The sequence below is a fragment of the Eschrichtius robustus genome, chromosome 13, assembly GCF_028021215.1.
Source record: "Eschrichtius robustus isolate mEscRob2 chromosome 13, mEscRob2.pri, whole genome shotgun sequence".
NCBI lineage: Eukaryota > Metazoa > Chordata > Mammalia > Artiodactyla > Eschrichtiidae > Eschrichtius > Eschrichtius robustus.
This window is the reverse complement of record NC_090836.1, coordinates 66,739,779-66,765,536: the sequence shown is the minus strand read 5'-3', so window position 1 is coordinate 66,765,536 and position 25,758 is coordinate 66,739,779. Positions and strand designations below refer to the sequence as shown.

Below are 25,758 nucleotides of genomic sequence, written 5' to 3'. Positions count from 1 at the left end.
GCCAAAACTTACTTTCCCAGAACCTAGAGAAGTGTCTGGTGCATAGTAAATGTTCATCTCTGAAGAAAAAAGACCAACCTGTAGTTTATGATTTAAATTAAATGGCGCTGGTTGGACTTAGTGCTATACCCACACAAATAAACTTAGGTCCAGGTTATTGTTTCTTTCCCAATGACAACAAAGAAAATGTTAAAAAGTGTGCAAAAGCTTTTGAAATATTGACAGATGAGTGAAAGAAAACCAAACTCGTAATAATGGGAAAGTACATTTTAGCTATTGCTTAGGAATAAGCTTTACAGTGGAAGGATTTCATAAATACAAATCTAAAATACACAACACATAAACGTTAACATTCTCTGGAGAAAGAGACATTGAAGAAGATTTAAAAAAGAGCCCACCTACATTAAACACAAGATAGTTTTTTTTATAAATTGGATTTTCATGTATTAAGTATATTTAAATCCTTAAGAAGAATATTCCATTTCCAAGAATATTCCATTTTATTTTTGGAACACTACCATTCCAATAATAAAAAATCAAATGTACACTTAGGTTAAGAGGAATTCTTTTTCTCCCGATGGGTACGCTGATTTTCAACCATTTATTTTTACGCAAGCAACAATATACAATACTCACATGGAATTTTATGCAACTCATTCATAAACTTCTCCTTCAGCTTAGAAAAGCCATCCTCTTTTCCTTCCCCAGGACTGGCTGACTCTGTGGCATTATTTGGTAGAACAGTTGCTGCAGTGGTGATTGGCGGGGCTGCCAGGGCCTCATGATGACTCTCACTCACCATTTTAGGTTCAGGTGAAACTGTGAGGGGAGGGAAGCAAAAAAAAAGAACAACTCAAAATGGTTTAACTGACCCCACATCAGAGCTATTCTAGAGGTGAAAAAACATCAGAGGGCACACCTGCTCACTGGGTAAATAGCCTGTCATTAGCATATTACTTTATGTTGGTTCATGAAATATTTATGGAACCACAGAGAAGGTTCTTCCCCAGAAGGTAAGACCAGACATAGTTATTGAAAGCATTTTCTCCTAACAATAAAATGAAACTGTCAAATCTATTAGTTATACAGGCAATTATTTGCTATATAGATTTAACTTTTTAACCCATATCCTACTGAAATGTCCATGAAACAATTGCTGACAACATACCTGCTCTATACTCTAAATGTTTTGCGTTTTCAAAAAGGAGAGACCAAATATTTATATTGGAAGTGTTGATAAATTATAAATGATAGCACATTCAAAATGTTAGTAAATTTTAAAATGGTTGTAAAGAATATTATTGTAACATTGATACTCTAAGATTCCTGAATGTTATACAGAAATTAGTCCTTGAATCTCATTTATTGATAGTATGCTTTCTGCCCAGTTATGTTTTTTTGACATTTACTGTAGATAATACTATGATCAATAATTCACTTGTCTTGCTGGGTGAATTTTTGAAGCCACTGTAAATGTGGCATGATTGAATATATAGACCGAGGTGCTGATGATAAAACATGACTTTAATTATTTCAGTTTATTTAGTTTGATTATATTATTGAATTATATAATTAATATAAATTATTAAATTTATTCAATTATTTAAAATGTTATCTTCAAAATATTTAAAAAAATGAATCCTTAAGGTAGTCAGTGAAAAAATCTTAGCCTTGAATACAGAAAACAGTTCTAGTTTTCTTCACTATCTAAATGAAGTTTGACAAGGCATTAAACTTCTTAATTTATACATCTTTTGAAATATGAAGAATCGAAACCTGCCCTGCCTAGATTTTTCTTAAGTACATGTGAAGTGCTGTATAAATGTAAGGAAGGTCTTCTAAAGGGGTACAAATGAAGTCATATTCTCCAATCTAAACGTATTCTGGACTTAAATACTTTTACCGTGTGATGCAAGTTTTCAGACTGTGCTGGTGAGAGTGGACATGATTTGGGGCAGAAATAGATAAATACAAATAGGCCTGGGCCTAACTTCACAGTCTCAGCAGGAAAGTTGATGGACCCATAAAGCCCTTTTGAGTTGCAAAGAAATGGAAATAACGAGCAAGCAGATAAAGGATTTTTATAGACTTCAAACCTTCTGTGCATTAATTACGCCTACTTACATATTTAGTGAGAGTACAGTTGAAAGTAGAATAATCTCAAATGTATGGGATTTATTAAAATCTTAATCAAAATCTAGAGATTTTGGGTCTCCTGAAAGGAGATCATGGATGAGGCTGAGATACATAGATAATCAAATTTTATAATAGATTAGTTCTCTTTTGAAAGCTTTGAATTTTTCACTAGTAGCTACTAATACACTCCTAAGGGGTAGAATTAGACAGATAGGGGTTCAGGGCTTCTCTGTTCTTGAGTCTCTTCATTTGTAAAAGGAGAGTAATCATACCAAGTATGTAAGGTTTTAATCCATGCAAAGAATTTAGCACAATGTCTGGCATGCAAGTTTGTTCCTTCTATTGATTAATTGATCAATCAATTGATTGATCTATCCCTCCCTCCCTAATAGCATTTGGCAGCTCAGACTTTTCCAGGTTGTGAAAAAATTTTATTTTTTCTAACTCAGGGTCACTTTCCAGAAGCTTTCCCTGATTTTCTGATTCTGTTTAGCTTTGGCTCTTGTCTCCCTGCAAAAATTTGGAGTACTGTTTGCACAACCTAGGTGAAGCTATTGATATTGATGATGCCTTAACTCATATTTCATGTGACTTAGCAAGACTACAGTTACACACACACAAACACATACATATGCATAAAATATCTGTGTATATTAAAAAATGAATTTGTTCCTCTGCCATGAGAATCACCATATGTGATTATCATTACTTATCTCCACAGGATAATTGAGGATATATGAGGAATTATGGTTTGCTGTGGGATTTAAAGGAAACGATTGTGCTAAATAGAATAGCTAAATACAACAGTGTCATTATTAAATTAAAGGTATATTGTCTGTTTCAGCTCAATTTCTGTCATGTTCTGGAAGTGGGATATCATTGCTGGGATGAGCCTGACGTCTGGCTGCTCCCTCCAAATGGCTACACAGTTGTTTATAGCTTTTGTGCACGGAGATGTTTGGGTCCTTTCTCTTGGGTTGTTAAATATTTTCATATTTCCCCAGTTTATTTTGGAATATATATATAAAACATTTGTATATATAAGTTGAATGATCTAAAAGGCTTTGGGAAAAATAAGGCTTTTATTAAACAGAGTTAACACTTAGAAAAGGCACTTGAAGCTTATGCAGTACTTTTGTTGTTGTTGTTGTGAAGGAAGCAAAGAACGTTTCTAAAATTTCCAGAAAGAATCCTCTTCAGACATAAGGTACAGCTTGCAAGGTGTTTTATCAAAAAAGGTAAAATCTATAAACTTGGAACTTACTAGCCAATGATATTATCCCTACCATTTCTGATTGTTTTAAAAATCAAGAAAAGATTATGTACGGAATATATAGACAGTGCTTCTTTTACTTAATGTATACCACTGTGAAATTAAAAGTCTTTCACAAATTATAAAGATATAATGGGCAATTAAGTATCTAATATACTGTCAAAGAAAGACCAATTGCTGAATTTAATTTCATTCCTTTATATTTTGAGAGATAGTGTTTGTAAATAACAAAACTAAGAACAGTTACATGGCTCTCGAAAATGCATATTTAGGGATGCTTAACAAGAAGCATCACTTTGCAGGTGGAAAAACTAGCTTATTATTCAGTCCTGACTAATGTGATGACTTTATACTCTCTTATGTACTTTAGTGCAGGTGGCATTGTTTGTTTATTTAGTAAAAAAAATTTATGTTCTACTCAAGTCTTGATAAAAAAGAGCCAACAGTTATTGAGGACATGCTAAGTGGCTGAGATATATGAAATCATAGAGTTCTCACACCATTCCCATGAGATAAGTATAATTAGCACCCATTTTACAGGTGAGGAGACTAAGGCATACAGAAGTTATGCAATTGGTTCAAAGATAGATAGCAGTAATTAGTGGAGTTGAGGTTTGAACCTAGGTGTCCTAGCTACTAGTATAAGGGACTTGTATGCTATGGGACTAAAATCGAATAAAATAGTGTTTTTTTTGAAGAAGTTTTGGACTATGACCCTTAGTAAGAAGTACATTGTGTATTGTGCTCCAGTATACACAGTCTCCCCCTATATGTTAAATATGGAACACACTTCACATAAAGAAACTTGCCCTTACTATGTGTGAAATATTCTGATACATTCCATTCTATTCTGTTCTGTTTTAGTAAAAAATTCTAGTTATATTTATTAGTTTCACAAACAACTATTGGTTTGCGACCTACAGTTTGGAAAATCACTATGCTAAGGGACCTGTTAAGATACAATAACATTAAATGAGGCTAAGAAAAACTAAAGATGCCATTTATTAAGAACCTACTATGTGCCAAAATGCTGGCATTGATATTTAAGTATAATATCCTCAATTCTCATTACAACCCTGAAAAGTAACTTATCATATTTTACAGGGAAAAAAAATGGTTGTGGAGAGGTTAAGTGATTTGTTCTACACAGATTTAGCCTGATCCAAAGTTCCTTCCACTAGTCTATTCCAGTAATAACATTTAAGTATTATGAAACAATTAAATCAGTACTGGAAAGGTATTTATGATTTTCTTTTGAATTGGTTTACCAGTAAATAGAAAACACAAGTCATCTTACTAGTAGGAAAGAGACTGCTTAATTTTGAGGTATAGTCATTGAGTTTGTTAAAGTGGAATTTAACATCTTGAATATGCCAAGAGAAATATTACTGAATAGAAAAATAAATTCCTGCCTAGAAGAAGGTTGGGTACAAAGGACACGAGCAAGCAATTCTAAAAGAAAGAAATGCAAATCCCTCCTACCAAAAAAAAAAAAAGTGTTTAATTTAACAAATAGTCAAAAAACTGAAAGTTAATATATATTAATTGTAAATGAGGATAAATATAGATGCGAAGGTGAGGATACAAAAACTTGGCAATGGGTAAAGACCATAGTTTTGAAAAATACTTTATAGAGGACAAAGTAAGAGAACATGTTAAAAGCTGTAGAAGCACTCATTCTTTTTGTAGGAATTCACAGTAAAGAATTCATTTAATATAAGGATGTTTGTAGTATTATTAGTATTATTTATAGTATTAGAAGACCAGAAACTACCTAACAGAGAGACTTAAATTATGGTAATCCATAAAATAATGTTATTAGAATTATCTTAAAGGTAAATATTTACAAACCTGGAAATACATTAGAGTATTAGATGAAAATGCAAATTATGAAACATTATATAAAGTATGTCCAATTTCTCTAGATAAGATCTTTTGTATAAAAGAGGTTGGAAAGATACACTTGAAAATGTCAACCTTGTGATAGGATACTCACTGTTTTTTTCCCGTATGTTTACATTGTCAGTATATTATAAACCTGAATTATTTTAAATTACACAGAAGAAAAAGCCTTTAAAACTGTTTTGCTCTTGAGAAAACTATACCTTGCAGAAAGAGATTTATTTCTTAATGCCAGATTAAAAAAAAAAACTTTACAATGTAATGTAAAAAGCTAAACTGCAAGAAAGAAGGATTCAGCTACATATTTAGCAAATATAATATGCAAAATGGCCACTGGTTAAACTAGAATGTAGAAGAAATTTTAAGGTATCATAAAGGTTAATACATTTGTGGTATAAAATGAGGAAAATCAGGATTTTTTGTTGCCATGACAACTTCCCTCTGTCCCTTACATTTATTCTACTTAGGAGGACTTTAATTATGTCTATCTCTAGGTCCATAAATTGATATGGATTTCTTGGATTTTATAGTGAGACAGTCTATCATACTGCATAAACATAATGATTTTTGTTGAAAGAACTATTTCCATCTCTATTTAAGTATTGTACTTTATCATAATAGCGTGCAAAATTAAAGAGCAAACAGGAGAAGAAGGTCAAAGAAATATTGAAGAATATATTATTACTAAGAAAAAGTCTTTGAATGCAGAAATGCCCTAAACTGAAAGTAATTCTTGCAGAAATTATTACAGAGTCCAGGAGATATCACAGAATGTGTTATAAAGTATTTTTTGAGATGAAGGGCAGAATGTAGTCATTTTATTCCATCCGAATTTCCCTTGACCTTCTGTAAGTGTAGGTGAAAACCCTAAGAAGATGCCCTGTGCATCCTTCCCTCCCTTTCAGGAATGAGGCCCTCAGTCTCAGGGCCTGCTGACAGCTCACAGCTGAGGAGTCTCTCCTAAAGAATCACCCTTGGGTAAAGGGAACTGCTTTGTCCAAGGTTAAACCCACTTCCCCAGGGACAGCCCACATGCAATGACGAGGATGCTGGTGTAAAGGCACGTCCCCCTGCCTTAATCTGGTTCATCTCTGAAGAGCCCTGTAGGATCAGCTGAAGGCTGTGGTAACTGCATCTTGTCTAAGCCTTGCTTCCTCCACTCCCTTACATGGAAAGCAGTCCCCAGTAAGCTACCTCTGACTCAGAGCAGCTTCCCTGGGAATCCCACCTATGACACCCACTCTGAAAGATTTTGGGGAAAAAAAAACACAAAACACTGTCAAAAGTTTCATTTAAATTCTTTCCAAACCCGAGGATCCTTAGGCAGTAAGTGAACTCTAGCAGCATGATCAAAATCCTCCATGAGTTTGCAAATGTTGGAATGTCAGGCTTGAGGTGTAGCGTCTCTTAGGTTTAGATAGTTTCTCTTGCTGGAAGTAGGAGGACAGCCAGAGAGTGTACGGTCCCTGTCATGGCAGGAGAAAGCTGACTTCTGGTGTTAGTCCCAGTAAAATGGAGAGAGATGAAAGGTTGTTTATCAGACCTTGGAGCAAATGGAAGCATAGCATGCGGCCTACCTTTATGAAACCATAAAACATACAAGCTCCTGAGCCCTGTATCTGCAATCTGTTGATTCAAAATAGATCTAGGTAGCTCCAGATTTTACCCCTTTATCTCATCACAAAAGTCTCCTAAAGAGGTGCAGGGAGAATTCTGCTTAAGAGTATGGTTCTCAGCCAGTATCTCTCATAGATGCCTTTGCAAATCAAATACAAATGGGCCTGCTTAGCTTTACTTTGAAAAAAGAATCAACATTCCTCCCCAGTCCTACAAATATCACAGTACAAACACTGAAGGGGTGTAGAGGTTATTATGCTGAAGGTGTCTTTGGAAAAATGTGAGGAGGGAGGAATACTGAACACTCACCAGCTGCATCTCCTAAGAATCCCTTAGGAGATACTGAATGACTGGGGTATGGCTGACATACAAAAACTGTACATATTTAATGTGTACAACTTGATGAGCTTGGAAATAAGTAAACGCCCATGGAAACCATCACCATGATCTCCCATTCCTGGCCCCGTAGAAGGTGCTGTTATGTGTTCTCTGTCCCTTCTTCCAAGCCTGTCTCTCTGCAGCCTCCTACAGCTATGTTGGTTTTCCTTCTCCTATCTTTCTGCCCCCACCCCCCATCTCTCCTCTCCAATCGACATCCTCCTGCTCTCCTTAGTTTTGTCTTTTCTTTCTTTCTTAGTTTCTTTTCTTCCTCCGAAGGGGAGAACCATACTTATTTACTGCTATGTCTTACTTATCATGTACTGGGTACTTGATGCATGTTATGTGTGTCTCCTGAGTCCTGTGCCTTGTGTGGAGTCAGTGAAAAGGAGAGTAAGATGTCAATTCACACCATTGAGACAGCCCCTGAGTTTCTCCTGGCTGCCTCTTCCTGCCATTATGGAGACTCAAACAGACCCCAGGATGGCACCTCTTGACACCAATAGTGGTAAATTACAACTCGCAGTTACCTTCCTGACATAGTTAGACAACTGGAAACACTACTCTGATCACCAGGAGCAGATGGGAAAGCATGTATAAGAAGTAAACTGTAGGACCAGGAATTAGGAAATCTGGGTCCAAAAGGAGTAAGCAGAGGAGGGTACATATGTTAGGGCTCCAAAGAGCAGAATAGCAACATTTGTATTAAAAACCAGAGGTCAAACTTTTAAATGGTCAGCTACTCCTACTAGACATTGGAATTGACTACCAACTTCTGGTTTTCATATGTTCAATGTGAATTATTTCCTATCTTTATCTTACACAATTTAGTTTTCCAGGTTGTCCAGTGTTTACCCCCTTCCATTCCTGTCTCCCCAAGACAAGCAAAAGCAGTTCCTCAAGACTTCTCTTCCTTAAAGGTGGAAGGACACTGGCAATAATAAGAATTCAGTTATTTTCCTGTCTTACTCTAATTTTCATTGTTTAAAAAAATAATAATGTACTTTGGCGAAAGCGTCATTATTACTAGGGTTGATTTCCAAGCTGGCCCAATTTGTTCAAAATCTTTGTATCTATTAAAAATTTTTTTTAACTTTTTTTTCTGAGGAGATATCTGACTGTGGATCCTGTAGATGGTGGTGGGAGATGTACTTAAGATGTGAATGCCCACCCATAGCCCCTTTCCACTGAAATTGTCCTGCTTACAGACTCTAACGATGGAAAAGAGTCCATGTAGGTTGCATGATCACCCCCCAAGAGCCATGGGCACAGCAGATGTAAGGAGGTATGAGTACCTGATTCAAGGGCACCTCACTTAGATGCTGGCCTGAGGCCAATGACACTGTTTAGCATGAAAAGGTGAGTGAGGCCAATAAGATTCTCTCCTTCAGGAATTTAAGCTATGAAATACCCTAAAGAAACTGAAGCAAAGAGAAGAGAAGAACCATGCTCATTGTCACAGAGTTAATAAGTGGGGGGACCGGGGCTCCAAATGCAGCTGATCCCAGGGCTCAAATCTGTGACCACCAAGCAGCCGCATCCCTCTGGCTGTCCTGCTTCCTTTGGCTTGGTTTTCAGTTCTGAGTTTCAGGACGTAGTATCTTGCAAATACTAATATTGATAGTAATCTGAGTATCTGTACCTTGTAATCAAGAAAGCATGATTAGAAGTAAAACCTACTGTGTGGGTTCACTAGGCTTAGTTGTTCCTGGAATATCTGAATTTATAGCCAGAGGTGGTGAATTCTGTTACTAAGTCTGCTCTGCATTCATAACTGGGTATGTGTGTGAAGTGAAAGAACTGATGATGTAGAGTGACGTGGGACCCCTATTGTGTAGCTTTAGAAAAATGCCACGGTGACTCATTGATAGTGGAGAGATTAAAACATTCAACTGTGAATACATTTTTTTTCCACATTACAATTTTCCCCCATGTTTTTATACCTCTGAAATGAGGATTTATTTGCCTTATAATCTATGGCATCTCACTATCACTGTTAGCCAGGCCTGTGCACACTCAACTGTCGTCTTATTCCTATTGATATCCCAGTAACAAATCATTTAAAGGCCATTTGAGGAAGGGATCTGAATCCTGGCTGTGTCTGAAGCTTTCTACTGTAGGCTTATACACTCAAAACTAGCAGAATGGGAGTCAAACAGCTTGGAAGATTTTAGAAGCACTAATGGAACAATATTTAAAGAGATGCTTTATTGAACACTATTGATGGCACAAAGGAAAATGGTGTGTAAGGAAAGATGGGCATCATCAACTATGAATTGAGGACAGATTTAGAAATCTTTGCAAGTTATTAACCCATCTCTTTTATTTTCCTCATTTGTATGCACAAGAATGACACAAAATAAAACCTGTCTAAATAAGTCAATGACCTTTCAATAAGTACAAAATAAAAATTCAAGTGAGGGCTTCCCTGGTGGTGCAGTGGTTGGGAATCTGCCTGCCAATGCAGGGGACACGGGTTCGAGCCCTGGTCTGGGAAGATCCCACATGCCACGGAGCAGCTGGGCCCGTGAGCCACAACTACTGAGCCTGCGCGTCTGGAGCCTGTGCTCCGCAACAAGAGAGGCCGCGATAGAGAGGCCCGCGCACCACGATGAAGAGTGGCCCCCGCTTGCCACAACTAGGGAAAGCCCTCGCACAGAAACGAAGACCCAACACAGCCTTAAAAAAAAAAAAAAAAAAAAAAATTCAAGTGATATGAAACCATTTTTGGGCATAGTTTAATTTGCAGCATTTTTTCTTAGTGGTATATAAAATCATGCTGCATCCTGTAATTAATGGTTTCTTAGAGTACATGAAATAGAGATTTCCTAAAGAATGAAGAGAAAGCGTGAGCATTGTTTACAAATAATGTATTATAAAGTAATAGACTGTATAAAATTTTAAACAAACTGAGTTTCTCATTCCCAGAAGATCAATCACCACAATTACATTTAGCAATTATAGTCAACATAAATTTCAGAAGAACTAGCTAAAGTAAAAATGAATCCCTGAGCCAAATGAAAACTATATTCATTGCTAGATTATTTCCCCCCTTAGACCTATAATATAGAGAACAAAAGAATGGAAACAAAACATATCCAAGTCAAAACCCAAGTTCTGAAATACTGTGATAATGAGACAGAAAAGCAAGAGTTCTTAGACAAATTGAAAATTTCCCACCTATAATAGGGAAAGAAATCTTGGAAATTGGGATATCAGAGATGTTTCTAAAAGCATTTAATAATAAATTCACAAATTTAACATTGTTTCTCTAGTAATCCATTTATTGTACACCCATTTCTCTACTAATGCAGTTTCAAAAACTGTAATTTATTTTCAAAGCACCACTCAATATTGGAGAAATTTTATAGCTTTAAAGGGCCTCCCAAGATTTTGGTAAGATGACAGGGTGATGATCAAGAAAGGATTGCAAAAGAGCTTTTTCAGATGCATTATAAAGACTGCAAGTGCATTTTGTAGCATTTTAAAAATGATACAGTAAGTGTCAAAGTCTCCCTTTTTTATTTTTTGATAAAAATGGTAGATATGAAAACCTAGAGATGGAATGGAAATCTTACATAGATCAGTTTAGTATAGTTTTCATCAGCAGTGTCATTGTGTACGATATTAGTTGAAGTTACCTCTTCTGTACAGTTTTGTTCTTTTGTACAGCAAGATAAAGCTAGATGCTTTCGGCAGTTTTGGAAGTGGTACGGGTTAGCTGGATCAAGCAAATTGACTCTCAGAATGTTTTTATAGCAACAACGGAATAATCATTTGGAATTCCCATTCTCCATTGCTTTGCTGAAACCCAGCTCTGAACTCTTGCTGTTTCTGAGCTACAGGCACTTGAGAGAAAATGTAAGCTTGCGACTCAAAGCCCTCTTTTATCAAACGGTGTGCAAACTATCATTGTTTTGTCACACAGGGAAGCAAAACTTTAAAATCAGTCTATACACAGTTCAGAGTGTGGTAAATATGATGGAAATTTCTGCAGTCTCCAGTTAAAAACAGTAAATTAATAAAATAAGAGCTTGAAACGTAGAAGCTCATTTAATGATCACAAAATAAACCCATGAGTCAGGCAGTACTATCTGTCTATCATAGATAAGGAAAGTTACCAAAGGTTGCACAGCTAATAAGTGCTGGAGAGAGGATTTGAATTGAAACAAGCTAGCTCCAGGGCCCGTGGAATTCTGCCTCATTAATAAATGAATAAATACAGATGCATACAGATGGTTAAAATCCAATGTGATATATGCTCTAGTAGAAATGATTATGAAAGACTGAACTGAGAGAACATACCAGGTAGAAAACCACCGAGATTTAAATATCTGAGTATAGTTGGGCCTGAAGGCTAAGTTTACACGCTAAATATATCAGATATGAAGTATAAAAAGTGATTTGGCTTATTCTTCCTGAATTCGACCTTCTATTGTGTGCTAATGAACTAATCTGGGGACAGGAGACTTGAATGAACAATATATACAACTTACAAAATAATAATAAGCAAGATCGTAGGTCAGTTGCTTACCTAACAGCTATTCCTTCCTTCTGATTTCAGATAAGCCATATTTTTAGATATGCATTTTTAGATAAGCAACTACTACTCCTTATCCCCCACTCATGGGTAAATTTTATTAGTCTGTATGTCAGTCCTGGTAATCCCATACTTCTTCCCAATGGTTGGTTTGAGCAATGCCATGTGATCCAGTTTGGGCCTGTTGTGGTATAAGAGGAAATCTGCTGGCTGATGTCTGGGAAAGTTTTTCTAACTCTTGAAAATACATACACAGGAAGTGATTTATCTTCTGCTGGTTGGTGTTATATTTGTGTGTGGCAGCTAGAACTGCTTGTAACTGTGTTGTGATCATGAGAGAACGCAGTGAAGGAGAGGCTGATGTTTTACGGATAAAGGAGCTGAAAGTTGGGAGTAATCATGGACCCTGAAGATGGTTTGAGCTGCTGTACTGTTTAACCGTACGACCACCATACCTGGGAACTTCTTGCAATGGGAGATAAGTGTTTCTTATGGTTTAATCCATTTTGTGTTGCATTTGGTGTTGCCTGCAGTCAAAAGCTAGCATACACAAATACTTTATAATATGATTTCCACAATAAAAAAAATAAAATTTTTTCTATCGGCTTATTTTCTACTATGCTATGCCTAGCATAGTAGTAGAAAAGGGTATTTATTGGCTGCTTGCTAATACCCTTTACCTGTGTGTGCATTTGACCCCTAGTTTTTTATGCTCAATAAGTCTGTGAGACACTCATTACATTTTCTCCTATTCAGAACAGAGCTGTATCTTCCCTACATCCTATGAATTATGGAGAAGATCATTGCCCAGCATCCTAAAGTGCTAGATTAATACAAATTGAATTTATTCAGAATACCAGAAAATTGGCTTTGTGATTGGTTCTAATTTAGAAGATTTAAAAGGTTTAGGTAAGGTTCTAATTTTGTACATTGTATTCAAATTGAATGCTCTACTTTTTAATGTGTCCATAATTAATCAAAATGTGTGAGTGAGGGGACATTATACAACTGTGCCTTCATCCAGTTGGAGCACTTTGGAAGTAAATCAGGGGGAGCCAAACACTTGGAAAGGATATTTGAGAGGCAGGTACCCTATTATGTCTATTACATGGCACACTCTCCGAACATTTCTTAGTGGATTCCTTTTCTTTGGCTTCTCCTCCTTATCTCACATTTAAGCATCACTGTGAAAAATATGACTTTGATAAAAATCAGTATCTGTAGCCTTTATTTTTTTTTAACTTACGTTTGGCCAACAATTGGACTTAATGCCATTTCCATTTGAGTGGCTCAGTGATAAGACAGATGAATATATAGCAGTTTACATTTTAGGTCTTCAAAGAAAGAGTTCAGCGTAATAGTTGGCATCGAGAAGCACGATCTATAAATACCCTCTCATTTGCATAATAAGCAGGCATTCTGGCTTAATGACAGCAATATATGGGGTCAAATTGCCTTTTCATTGTAGATTTAGTAATTACAGACACTATAATTGCATCAAAATAAAGTCATTCTGTAGGGAGTCTTCTTATCTCTTTAGGCTTTTTTCCAAACATATGAATAATTTGATATTATGACATATTGAAAGAAAACTGAAAAGTGATCTAAAGTACTTGTCCTGAATGGCCCATCTTCCTCTTTGAAAGTTGTTGGATGACCTTTAAGCTCAGAATGCCATATTACCACAATTTTTTAATATTCTTAAGTAGAAAGCATCTCTACCTTACTGTGAAACAACAGGTACAGGGAAGATCTGCAACTTGCCCCATTGTGTAGCTCAAGATCATTGATGGTTAGAACTACATGTTTTATTTCATCAATCTGGTTATACACGATGAGGCACTTACTGGGAGAAAATGTTTATATTTAGCCAAATTATTTTTTCTTCCATGCCATTAATATGCAACTGCTTTTCCTTAAAACAGGTAATAGCAGTAGCCGAATGTCAATTAATATCCAACTGACTAAGGAGACATTTCAGAGTGAGGGCACTCTCTTACAGATTCATCACTGAATACCATATTACAGATAAACTAACACTTTTACTAAGATAAAAGTATACTGATAGCATGAATAAAATATGAGTGTTGATTTCAATCAACTAAAAGTCACCTTGTATTCTAGAAGGTGAAATATAGAATCAAATAGGAGATATGACTTAACATCATTCCACTTGTTTACCGAAGATTTTGATTTTAGAAATCACTCAGGGGCTTTGGCAATCAAAGACAAAATCAGTGAGAAAGAACAGCAACCAAAAAAACCCCAAACCAAAAGGACCGTGTGAAAGTTCTGTGCCTAACAAAGAAAGAAAAGGTAGGAATGCCAGCAAAGCATCACTAAAATTAACGGAGTAAAATTATAAAATCAAACTGAAATATGAGAAGGATTTCTACAACAGCAACTTCAAATCACAGAATTATCAGGGCTAGAGGCAGAAAGAACAGGCAAAATATAGTTCTACGAGAAACTTTAAAGCTACACAGGTGAAAGTAATAACAACATACCTAAAGGAAAAATAATTCATAATGAAATGTAGGAATTAGGGTGTTAAAAAAAAAAGAGATAAAATCCATCAAGGGAAGAGGAGACTTTCACAAGGTAAGTGGTACTGTTAAGGACCTTGTGAGCACACATGAGCTCTAGGATGGCCAGTTTGAGAGGGATCTCAGTTCTGACTCTTGCCTTTTCTAGCTATAAAAAACAAGAGCACATTACTTGCATCCTGAGCCAGTGTTTCCTCACCTGTTAAAAAGGATAATAGTATACAACTTACATATTTATTATGAAATTAGATAAAATGTGAATAAGCACATTGCAGGCACTCAGTGGTAGTTGATAACAACTGTTTTAACGCAGTGTTGATGATGATGATGATGATGATCATCATCATCATCTTGTTCCTGTAGCAAATATTGATATAACCCTGTTACAGAGCTAGATGCAAGGAGCTTCTCCTGCTCTGATCCATGAAGTTAACATAGTATTATTTGCATGTAGATTTCTCTGCTAGGAAAGAATGTACAGGTAAGAGATGCCTAGATGTCTAGGCCCTAAACAAATATTGGCATTCTAGTTTATACATTAGTCTCTTGTGAATTGGTTAGTGTGAGTCATACTGAAAGATAACTTTCAAAATCATTTTCTAAGTCTATCACTTTGAAGGCCAGATCCTGGAACATGGTCAATTTGTTCTGTTTACCTCTCTACTCTCTGCTCCCATAGTAATAGCAATTAGAAAAAAATGAAAAAATTTTTTTGTTTCTCGATGGAGGTTGTTCCCCTTTCTCTATGGAATAGGATCTAAATATATATTTCAGATTTACCAAAGTTTCAATAGAAGGGCAGCTGCTACCAAAGGAATTTTTCAGGATTCTGTCCAACTGGTTAAAATTTCTGAGGCTCTGTGGCCCTGGCAAGGCGTTATAGGACACTGAGAGGTAGGCACCCATTTAGAAGCCCCAATTTCCAAGTCGTACATATATGGGAATCACCCTTTCCTAGCACTAGCAATTCCAATACAGCTGTAAGAACGTTAGCCCAAAAACCATGAGGCTTCTAGAGGCCCTGCTGCTTCAGAAATTAAAAGTTTTGAGAATCAGAAAGAGCCAGGATCGGATCTAAGGATGAATTCATGGAATACTGGCTGGTCCATGTGGTAATGCTCTGGTTCCAAAATACATTTCCTTGATTTTTTTACCTTTTCAATATTTGTATAGGTAGCTGTTTCACCAATTGGATATTTGCCTGACATTAAAAAAATTCCCTTCAATAACTGGAAATATGACATAGGTGGGGGGGGGGGCAGGTTCTGTTACTAAGTTAGGTATACTGGGCCAATGCATATCTAGACCAGTTATGTGCTAGATGAGAGCACAGGCTCTGAAGCCAGAATGTCTGTGTTTGAACCTTGTGTTGATTAGTATTAGTGACTGCTATGGATTTCTCCTAAACTGGGCAAGTCTCTTTTCCTGTTAGCCTCTCCTCTGAATGGAGGGGTTGACCGGGAGCTCAGTGCACCTGGTTGGAGTGTACCGACGAGCAGGCTTGTCTTACAGATGCCTGGGCAGCAGGTAGGCTAGGAGTGACCTCGGTTATCAAGGTGACGAAGGCATTTCTCTGGGAGTGGACCATGAACTATTCCTGTTCCATGAGCTATTCCTGTTCTTCTTAATATCCTTTTGAGATTCAGAGTACCTTGCTCTGCTTCTGTTTTGGTCCTAAACCCTTCCCAGACTTCTCCCCACATTACGCAGCGTGCATTCCGACTGGCCTTATTTACCTCTGTATAAACTAGAGTCGGTTGCCCAGCTGTGAGCCGGCAATTCTCCATTAATAAATTACTCCATTGCAATTACTCTCTAGGCAAAAGTGCTGGATCAATTTGATAAAATATCTAGGGCCGGCTGGGGAAAATGGTTCCTCTCTCTGGACTGTATTTTCATCAAGTACTTCCGGATTACAGTTTTCTCAGATCTGGTGTCCTGATCGATTACTATGAAAGGCTTTCTATCCTTTGGAAGTGTCTCAATTTCTGATTTGTTAAGGTACTCTCATGTTGCCCAGAGTTTTATGTACTTCACCCCTTTCTTTTCATATCTTTTCTACCATTTCAATAGCTTTTGGAAGGAAGCGTAAATAATCTCTGTGGTTAATAAACCACCAGGAACAGAAATCCTGTCTATACTTCTGATGAAAACACACCCCCTTTTCTTCAATATGTAAAAAGACTCCTCTACTTTATGTTGGAAAAGGGAAAAAATGAGGACTTTAATGCATTTTTATTGCATTTCTAGCATTATGTCATGATTATCTGCTTATGTATGTATTTTTCCTACCAGCCTCTGAGCCCCTTGAGTTTTGGGATAGGGTCTTATTCATATTTGTATTTGCAATATTCAGCACAAAGTCTCAATCCCTATCCCAGTATGGTAGAAATTTGATTGTGTTTAGGATATATACGTATAACATTTTTATAAACAGATACTTCATTTTCCTGGTATGAGGGAGTGAAACATATAAACTTAGGTAAAGTTAGGTGAATTTGCCCACCATTCTTCATTTTTCTCTGGTGTCACAAGTAGGCTCTGGAAGCACTTCTGAGTTTTGCATGTTAGATCAGATTAAGTTCCATTTTGGAGAGAATTGGGCTTAGCAGAGGTGATACGGCATTTGAACAGTAAGAACGGGGGCCTGCTTCAAATCCTGAGTGAATGTAAACCCTACACAATATTAGGCACACTTTGTCATTGAATCTTTTTCATCACAAAATGCTGACAAGTGAAGAGAGAAGGCAGCTGGTAGACAGAAAAAGGATAGGGAGCATTCAGTGTTGAAAGAGAGAACATGTATCTACAAAATCATGCTGTTATTCATGATGACAAGTAAAGAAGCCAGCCAGCATTTTGCAGAGGGTGTTAGAAGAAGAGTCTCTGTAAAAATCAGCTGATTCAGATGGTACTTTGTAGAAATCCATCATCAGAGACTGAATAGCTTTCTGAATGAGAAAACAGCATTCCAGATGAGGTAAGAAAGGTGTGGCATTGAAGGGGATAAATTAGGAGTTTGGGATTAACATGTACACACTATTATATATAAAATAGATAACCAACATGGACCTACTGTATAGCGCACAGGGAACTATACTCAATATTTTGTAATAACCTATATGGGAAAAGAATCTGAAAAAGAATATATTGAAAAAAAAAATATATATATAACTGAATCACTTTGCTGTACAACTGAAACTAATACAGCATTGTAAATCAACTATACTTCAATTAAAAAAAAAAACAACTTAGGCAACGACTGCAGGAGTCTATACTGCCCTTGAGACTTCTCCCTTGGCCATGCTGGTTAAAGATTATAAATACTGCCCTAGTGAAAAAGCCTGGAAATCGATATCAGAATGTCATTTGATTTCAGAATGTCAGTGTCCAAGGTTTGTGGTTCCCAAAACTCATGCAGCCTTCCTCTTTCTTACTGTGGTCTGTCTCCATCATGTCTGGGCATTTGCTCGACTGCATATGTAATTTATTATTTAGGCCTGAGTCTTCTGCTTTTATCAATCAGATTGAAAGAAAAGGACTGACGTCCTTAAATTTAAGTATTTTTCTTTAAGAATAGGAATGAAAGAGAGAAATCTGTAGCAATTTCTTCCCACATGAACTTCACATGTACATCATTTTTCTCGAAGCTGTTATCTACACAGTCCCTCCCCTGACGTTCCACTCATAGACATTCATTACTACTGCAAATGACCAAAAAACTCACATAAATTAATGTTCAACTTGATTTAGGCATGAAATTCTAATGCCATCCAGAGAGGGATCATGCTGTTTCAAAATAATTTTTAATGTAATTCTACAAATAAACCATTTATATCAATAACATACTTGTTTTCTGTGTGTTGCATGAAATCAATTTATCTTCAAATATTTGGCTACTGCCAAATCCATTTTTTAAAGAGAGCTTAGAAACAAAAGTACCGTAGAAGATTAACTGTGAAACATTTTGCTCTATGAAGAACAATAAAACAGAAATTAGAATATTAACAAGATAGCAAAGCAATGCTGACAAGATCACATTCGTAGCTGTGGGCCACTCCTAAAAATTTTCTACTACTGTTCTTGCAATCGATGGATTATTTTTCTCCCTGCTCTTGATTTACTTATTCATTAACTAGAGGGATTAAAAAAATTAGTTAGAGCATGAAAGTTGATGTGCGTACTAAAACACCACAGACAAGGAGCTGGGAATATCAATTTGCTTTTCTTCTTAGTTAATTTCTAGAAATGAATTACAAAATGGAATTTTCTAACACATTTCTACCAGATTTTTATTTAAAGATTAGGAAAACTTGTGTGAGATGAGATGAAGTCTTTCCTGTTTTGGTCTAGAAATAGATTTAATATTTAGAATTAATTTTCTCTGTTAGTATTACCTTGTTTTCTGGGTGATAGTGATGTTATTTGCCTGCCTTATTTCTTAGCTGTCCTATTTGTATCCATCAGAGTTTTCAGCAAGAGCTTATGCATTCATCAAAGTAACAGTGCTACCTTTTAAAAAATGTAAATTTTCTCTGAGGGATTAAATTTGAGTAACTCTAGAGCATTACTCTCAGAATGTGTTTGGGCTTTAAATATTATTACATACACACATGTTAACATCAATAATTTATTTACTCATTACTGAAGTCTGAACAAACTAGTAGCTATGTGAAACTGATCAGGGATTTACATTCTGGGCTGAGGTAGCTTTGATGATTATTAAGTAAGGATGGGAAAATCTCCAAGCTTAAAACTTGGTAGAATTATGGCTTTAAACTCCTTCTTATATCTTGCTTTAAAAGAAAAAGAATTTGTATTAAATGTATTGAACATTTTGCTTATTTCACTGTTCTCAATGAAGTGTTCTTGACCATTTTTATTTCTTTCTGTTGTCTCATTCCCTGGACCAGAGGGACCCTAGGCTCAGACTTCCAGATTATACTGCACGCGATATAACTCTAAGTTCACTTGGAGCTAGACCATCACCCTTGGCCCACCTGATTTCTACCCCTAACTTGAATTTTATACCATGATATTGCAATGAGGACTAAATCTAGAATTCTATGTGAGGATCCCATCAAATTACATTACTTCAAGTCGTCTCACGTTTTCTTGGTTGTGTTTGCATCAATCTCATAAATTTGAGAATACGCCTACATATTGCATTTTTCTAAATACAAATATGAATTAAATATGGACCCCAAAGAAGACACGGCAGGATGCACTGAATGATTGGTTCCTGAAATTTCCAACCTACGACCCATAGAAAGGGAGTCACAGAATTGCATTCTTAAATTAATTAATAACGTTGAGCTTTTCAGGAATACTTCAGCCACAACATGTCAAAGCTAAAATCAGCAGCCTTCCAAAACCATGAACACAACTTGACTGGTCTGGACAGTCTATTTATTAATTGCTGCCAAATTATAATTGTTATTGCATTAAGGTAGCCTATCTGCAGAAGAGCAGCGTCGGCTAAGCAGCTGCCTCTGAAATTTGAATATAAATTTATTTCTTTAGGTTTCATCACTCATCTTTAATGTTCTGAATATTTTCAGGCAATTTCAGCTACAGCCTCAAATAAATTGTAGAAACTGGAACTAATTGTTCCCCTAATTGATTGACTCTCTTACCTCCTGTTGTGTGTGCAATGCATGTCATCCTGGCTGCACACAGCAACAGGAGGGAAGCTATTAATCAATCATAGAACAGTTAGTTCTGATGTGAAGATTTCCCCCCTCTGTTGAAAGGGAAAATAACCGCCTCAGAGGTTAAAGGGACACATTTCTTCTCTGTAGTTGTTGCTGAAGGAAAAAAATATATAGATTAGACCGATTGTTTTTCCACATGTGATTTTAATGCTTAATTAGGGTTCCTTAAGTTTGCCAGGAGCACCCAGACATCATGATTAGGACCAGGACCCCTTGGTACACTGCATGATAGGCCCATGAACTTCTGGTTCCACAGTCAACGCGTGTTATTGCTATGAGCAGTTCCTTGGTATACTTTAACAACCAGGCCAAGCAAGGGATGTGTGTTCACAACTCTATTTCCTGCACGAGTCACCCAACACGAGTCACACAGAAGTTGCTTAATAAATATGTGTTGAATGAATGAATAAGTAGAATTTATTGACTTCAAATATAAACATTGCAAGCAATTTTAGAGTTTTCATGCCACTGAAGGCAGTTCCCTATAAGAAATCCATAGGCAGAGCAATTAAAGTAAGATATGTTTTAACTTTGTATTCTATAACTTTACATAGACTTACAAAAGGGGAAAAAGTAGGTAATTTGATTTTTTACATTTAAATTTTTTGTATCATATTTATATATTTTCAACCTTAGTTCCTTCCAAGTTAGACTACAAAACAAGGTAGGTCACTTGATGAAATTGTGAATTTGTCACATTTTAATCTGTTATATCTAAATCTTTACTCTGAGTCTTTCCCCATGCTACTTAGGGCATTCTCTTCCTTCCCCTTAATCAACCCCAAAGCCTGATGATGACAGTGTGATAATCTTCTTGGTTGTCAAGTAGTCTCCACGTTTCCAAATTTCTATATTCTCACACTCCCCTATCCCAGCTTATTTGCATTGTATTCTCTTATTTCAGGGTTATCTCTCTTTTTTTTAGGCATATGATTGCACAAAGGATAATTTTGAATTAAAACGATTGGAAGACATTCAGTACTGAATGTACTGAGCTCAACAAAATATAGCATTTATTTTTTAAATAGTGAAATCAATATAGATATGATTTTCATTTTGGTGGAGCGAAAAAGCAAGTTAAAAATTTTGGACTTTGAAAACAGATTATCGACAAGTGTAGGAAAATACGTGAAAGTTAAGAAAGGAATGACAGGATGACAGCAAGCACTTTTTCAAATGTTTTCATAGTTTCTCCAAATGTAGGTAAGCTGCTAGTAAAGTCACATCAGGCATCTACATCTGACGTAACAAGTGGAAAAGGCAAAGTCAAAGACCTAGTAGTAGAGAATAGATTTCATTAAAGTCTGATATGCCCTTACAAATTAAAAGGGACAGCAATAAATATGCAAAATGGGCTTAGTTAACAATAGGGATTTCCTCACTTACTTGTATTTAAATCAGGGCTCCAAGGTTAACAGAATTTGTGTTATTAAAGTTTAGCAAAGTAGCTTATTGAAATGCCACTTTTATATCTATCTTCCTGACATTAAATCAACCCAGGCAGGATTCTATTGACAATTTGACCTCAGCATTTAAGGCATTCCCAGCAGCTGAGAATTGGTTTTGCCAGCTTTGCACATCAAAACAGCTCTATAGGGCAGAAGTGGTTATATTCACTACTGAATAACAAAGAAAGGATTGATAGATGAAAGAATGTAGTTGGCTGAATGATGCACACATACAGGGCATCTTTTAATTTTTTGGAATAGAAAAGAGTTTTATTTGAGCCAAATAGAGGACTATAGCCTGGGAGACAACAGATTCAAGAAGCACTTGAATTGTGTTCTGCTGGGCTACAAAGTGGGGAAGGCTTACACAGGCAAAAACCAAATAGTTGCATAAGTTGTTAAGAATTAGGATTGGAGCTGGCAAGAAGTAAGGATGCTTGCTTAGCAAGGATCGATTGGGGTCCAAAATGCTTGCGTAGTTACATGGGGGAGACCTTGAGACCATAAGGTTGCAGCTGATAGCTGCTAGCAGATTTTTTTTTTGTGTGTGTGTGAAAATGGCTGCACACATGGGTATCTTTAAAACACACACACACCCACCCACCCACACACCCACACACCCACACACGGACACAGATGAGATCCCTGGACCAGCAGCATCACCATTACTGGTAACTTGTTGGAAATGTGAATTCTCAAGCCTTATTCTATACCTACTGAGGGTAGAATTCTGCAAGCTAGTTCAACAGACAACTCTCCAGGGGATACTGATGCATGGTTATCTGTGAGGACCACTGCAGTAGCATTCGAATTAAACTTAGGTGAGGGCTTCCCTGGTGGCACAGTGGTTAAGAATCCTCCTGCTAATGCAGGGCACACGGGTTTGAGCCCTGGTCCGGGAAGGTCCCACATGCTGCGGAGCAACTAAGCCCGTGCGCCACAACTACTGAGCCTGCGTGACACAACTACTGAAGCCCACGTGCCTAGAGCCTGTGCTCCGCAACAAGAGAAGCCACCGCAATGAGAAGCCTGCCCAACCACAAGGAAGAGTAGCCCCCGCTCACCATAACTAGAGAAAGCCCGCAAGCAACAACAAAGAGCCAATGCAGCCAAAAATAAATAAATAAATAAATTTAAAAAAAAACAAAAAAACTTAGGTGACATCAACCATACCCACTCAGGGAAAAAAAAAAAAAAAAAAGCAACAATTAATTTTCATACAGTATGGCTTCTAACTCAGGTGATCATTTCACCTCAGTCTCTCACCGAGAACAGTGATCTCTTTCAATGTTGTGTTAGATTTACTGAAAAACAGGAAAAAACAGCCTACTGAATTTTATGGTAGGCTAATTTTCAAAGGTCATTTAGACTATAGATAATTTTTGCTTCAGATGCTCACCCTGCGTAAGACACTACCCTTCTGAATGAATTGAAACAACAAGTTTCACTGGTCAGCAGAGACTTGAAATCCAGGGTTCAACAGAAGTTAGAAGATTACCATAGTAAGAGTCTATACATTTTATAGCCAATTACATTTCTACTTAAATTCCAGTTTTTCAATTAATCTGGGCATTCGATAATTCCAACGTGCTCTATGATTTATCAGAGTACATAGGGATTTTAAAATACCTAAGAAATAGAGAAAAATAAAATGAATCCACAAAGAGCAAAAACGTTCTGAAATTTGATGAAGAAATGAAATAAGAAACATATTTAAAGATAGCATCATCAATTTTTCATGTATTATACAAAATAAGATATATTTTGGTCATGAAGTCTTGATGGATCTTAATAATAGTAAAAAGTGAAAATATAGAAATAAGTAATTTAAAGTAAATACTTTAAAGAGAATTTAAAGTAAATTCTTGGTGTGAAACACCCCTGAATTTCCGCTCTATAAGTAATTTACCTCCGTTGCAGCAAATTTTCTACCTAAACTCTGCCCCCATCTAATTCTTTACTATCTGAATCTTTTTAATGCTTCAAGTTTTAAGTCAACTGTTTCCTTCTTCTCTGAGGCCACCCAGTGAGAATTCATTTATTTCCCTAGTGTGTCTCATATGTTCTACTGCTTAGTACATATTGGTTTACACATATTCTTCCTATACTAGATTGTAAACTCCTTGAGAGTCCAGTAGTGGCATCATTGCATCTTCTTAGGTCTAGAACAACCCCTGGCATAAAGACGATGTTTAAAAAAATCCTTTCTCAGGCTTATTTCATTATCCTATGTTTTTTCTGAAGTTTGTTGGAAAGTTATAGGAACTCTTTCAGGCTACTAAGAAATTGTTTGGGGTCCTTAGGGTAGTACACTGACTATGACATTGTGTAGAATGGAATGGAATGTAGAGTCACCTGAATAGAACTAACTTTAGTTCAGCTATGATTTGCTAGTTTGAGAGGCCACAGTTGTGAAAGGAATTGGTTCTAGAGAATCCATTTATGAGAAGCACAGCTACTGATATCAACTTATTTGAAAGGAAGGAAGGGCAAAAAAAAAAAATGCTTACTTTGATTCTCTTAGAGGTCAGTGAGTCTTAATATTTGAATAAATGATAAATGGTAAATGCATTCACATTAATCAGTTCTTACACCCTGCGGGTGATGTTGGGGGCAGTTACTTTGTCCTTCTAGGAATGGTGAGAGACACTCAACAAGCCTGGCCCCTGAGCAAGCCAGAATGATTTCACAAAAGACTTCACCCATAAGCAAGATCCCTCAGCTTAGCTGTGGGAGAAAGGCCACCTTTGCCACCATTAAAACAGGTGCCTTGTCCTCTTTCGCATCCCTTTTCTCCGTATACTAGGTATTAACATTAGGAAACTTGAAGACCATCAATAACTGAAGCATTTCTTACTTCATCTTCTTTTCTTGAGAAATAAGCATCTGAGCTTGGAATGTCTTACACATGAGATCAGAAGACAGATTCTCCCCTGACACTAGTAAGGTCAACTCAGGCAACAAATAAACTAGACTGCCTTGGCGGTGTCAGCTGGTGGCTGTATCAAGGCAACATTAAACCATGACTTTCCTTCTCCCCCACCTTCTTATTTGTAACTGATTAGGAATAAGGTCTTTCTTATTTCTGTCTTTCACAATCTCTCTTTCATGAAAACACGTATTCATAGTCCTTGTTAGGTCCTTCCAATATTCTCCTACCTTCTCTCTCTCCCTTTTTTCCTTGCTCCCTCATCTTCATTTCACATTTTGCCAAGGTATCATTCTTATCTCGTTTATGTTTGTTTACCACAAGAATAACATTAGTGATACACGTCTAAAGGGAAGAGGAATTCATAGGATTTAAAGTAACATTAGAAATACCTTTTTTCCTCTCAGATCTGACGGTAATGTTACCTTTTCAAGGAGCTTTTAAAAATTTCTTCAGATAGAAGGAAACTTTCTTCTGCACAGCTATTGTTATACGTCTCTGTACTTGGCTTATAGCAGTCATCATTTTATGTCTTAGCTGTTGTCATGCAGGGCATATATCCCAGTTTCCTTACTAGATCAGCAGGTCCCTCACAGGTTGCTGGGAGGATTAAATGAGGAGATCGTATGTATAGGTGAAGTTCCTGGGACATAGCAATGCCCAGGAAGAAAGAAATAGCTTATCACTCATTTTTGAAGTCAAAATTTACCTTAAAATCTCAACCAAATATCTCTACCTAATCACCCTGGTGTAATGAAACCCACAGATCCTCATGTATAAGTGTATTGGGAGGAAGAAGAAAAGAGAAAATGTTACTTGCATAGCAACTAAGATAGAGGATGTCATACTGTAATTAGAAATATTTCTATCAGTAGGAATCATCAGTACAAGGAATCGTCTCTTCTTTATTCCCAAGGGTCCTCACGTACTAGAATCTACTGCTTCAGAAGAAAATTTCATGGTGTGCCTATAAACAGCAAAACAATTAGATTGTTTTACACATGTTCTTGATAAGTACAATTTAACAAGTGAAAAATCCTTTATGTATGTGGACTTAGATAGGGATCAGTAGTACCTACATTTATCTATCTATCCATCCATCCACCCCTATCATCATTGCTTTAGCTAAAGGAATAGTAATATATTGAGAGATCCTGTGACTAATTTGAATTTAGCAGGAACAGCTGCAAAAGTAAACAAATAATAGGATACTTGAGAAATGGAGCGATGAGTTTACATATATTCAGTGCAAATGAGGAGCCAATAATACGTGTC

The 25,758-nt window shown here is 36.6% G+C and overlaps 1 protein-coding gene across 2 annotated transcripts in view; it reads right to left on the bottom strand.

The window, feature by feature from the left end:
- The window catches only part of SYT1 (synaptotagmin 1), a 192,943-nt gene extending 192,141 nt beyond the window's left edge, over positions 1-802 (bottom strand). For both annotated transcript variants that reach the window (XM_068560579.1, XM_068560580.1), the window contains exon 1: positions 637-802. In XM_068560579.1, the coding sequence (XP_068416680.1) occupies positions 637-802 (166 nt within the window). The remainder of the gene's footprint in view (positions 1-636) is intronic.
- Between the last annotated feature and the right edge of the window lie 24,956 nt (positions 803-25,758).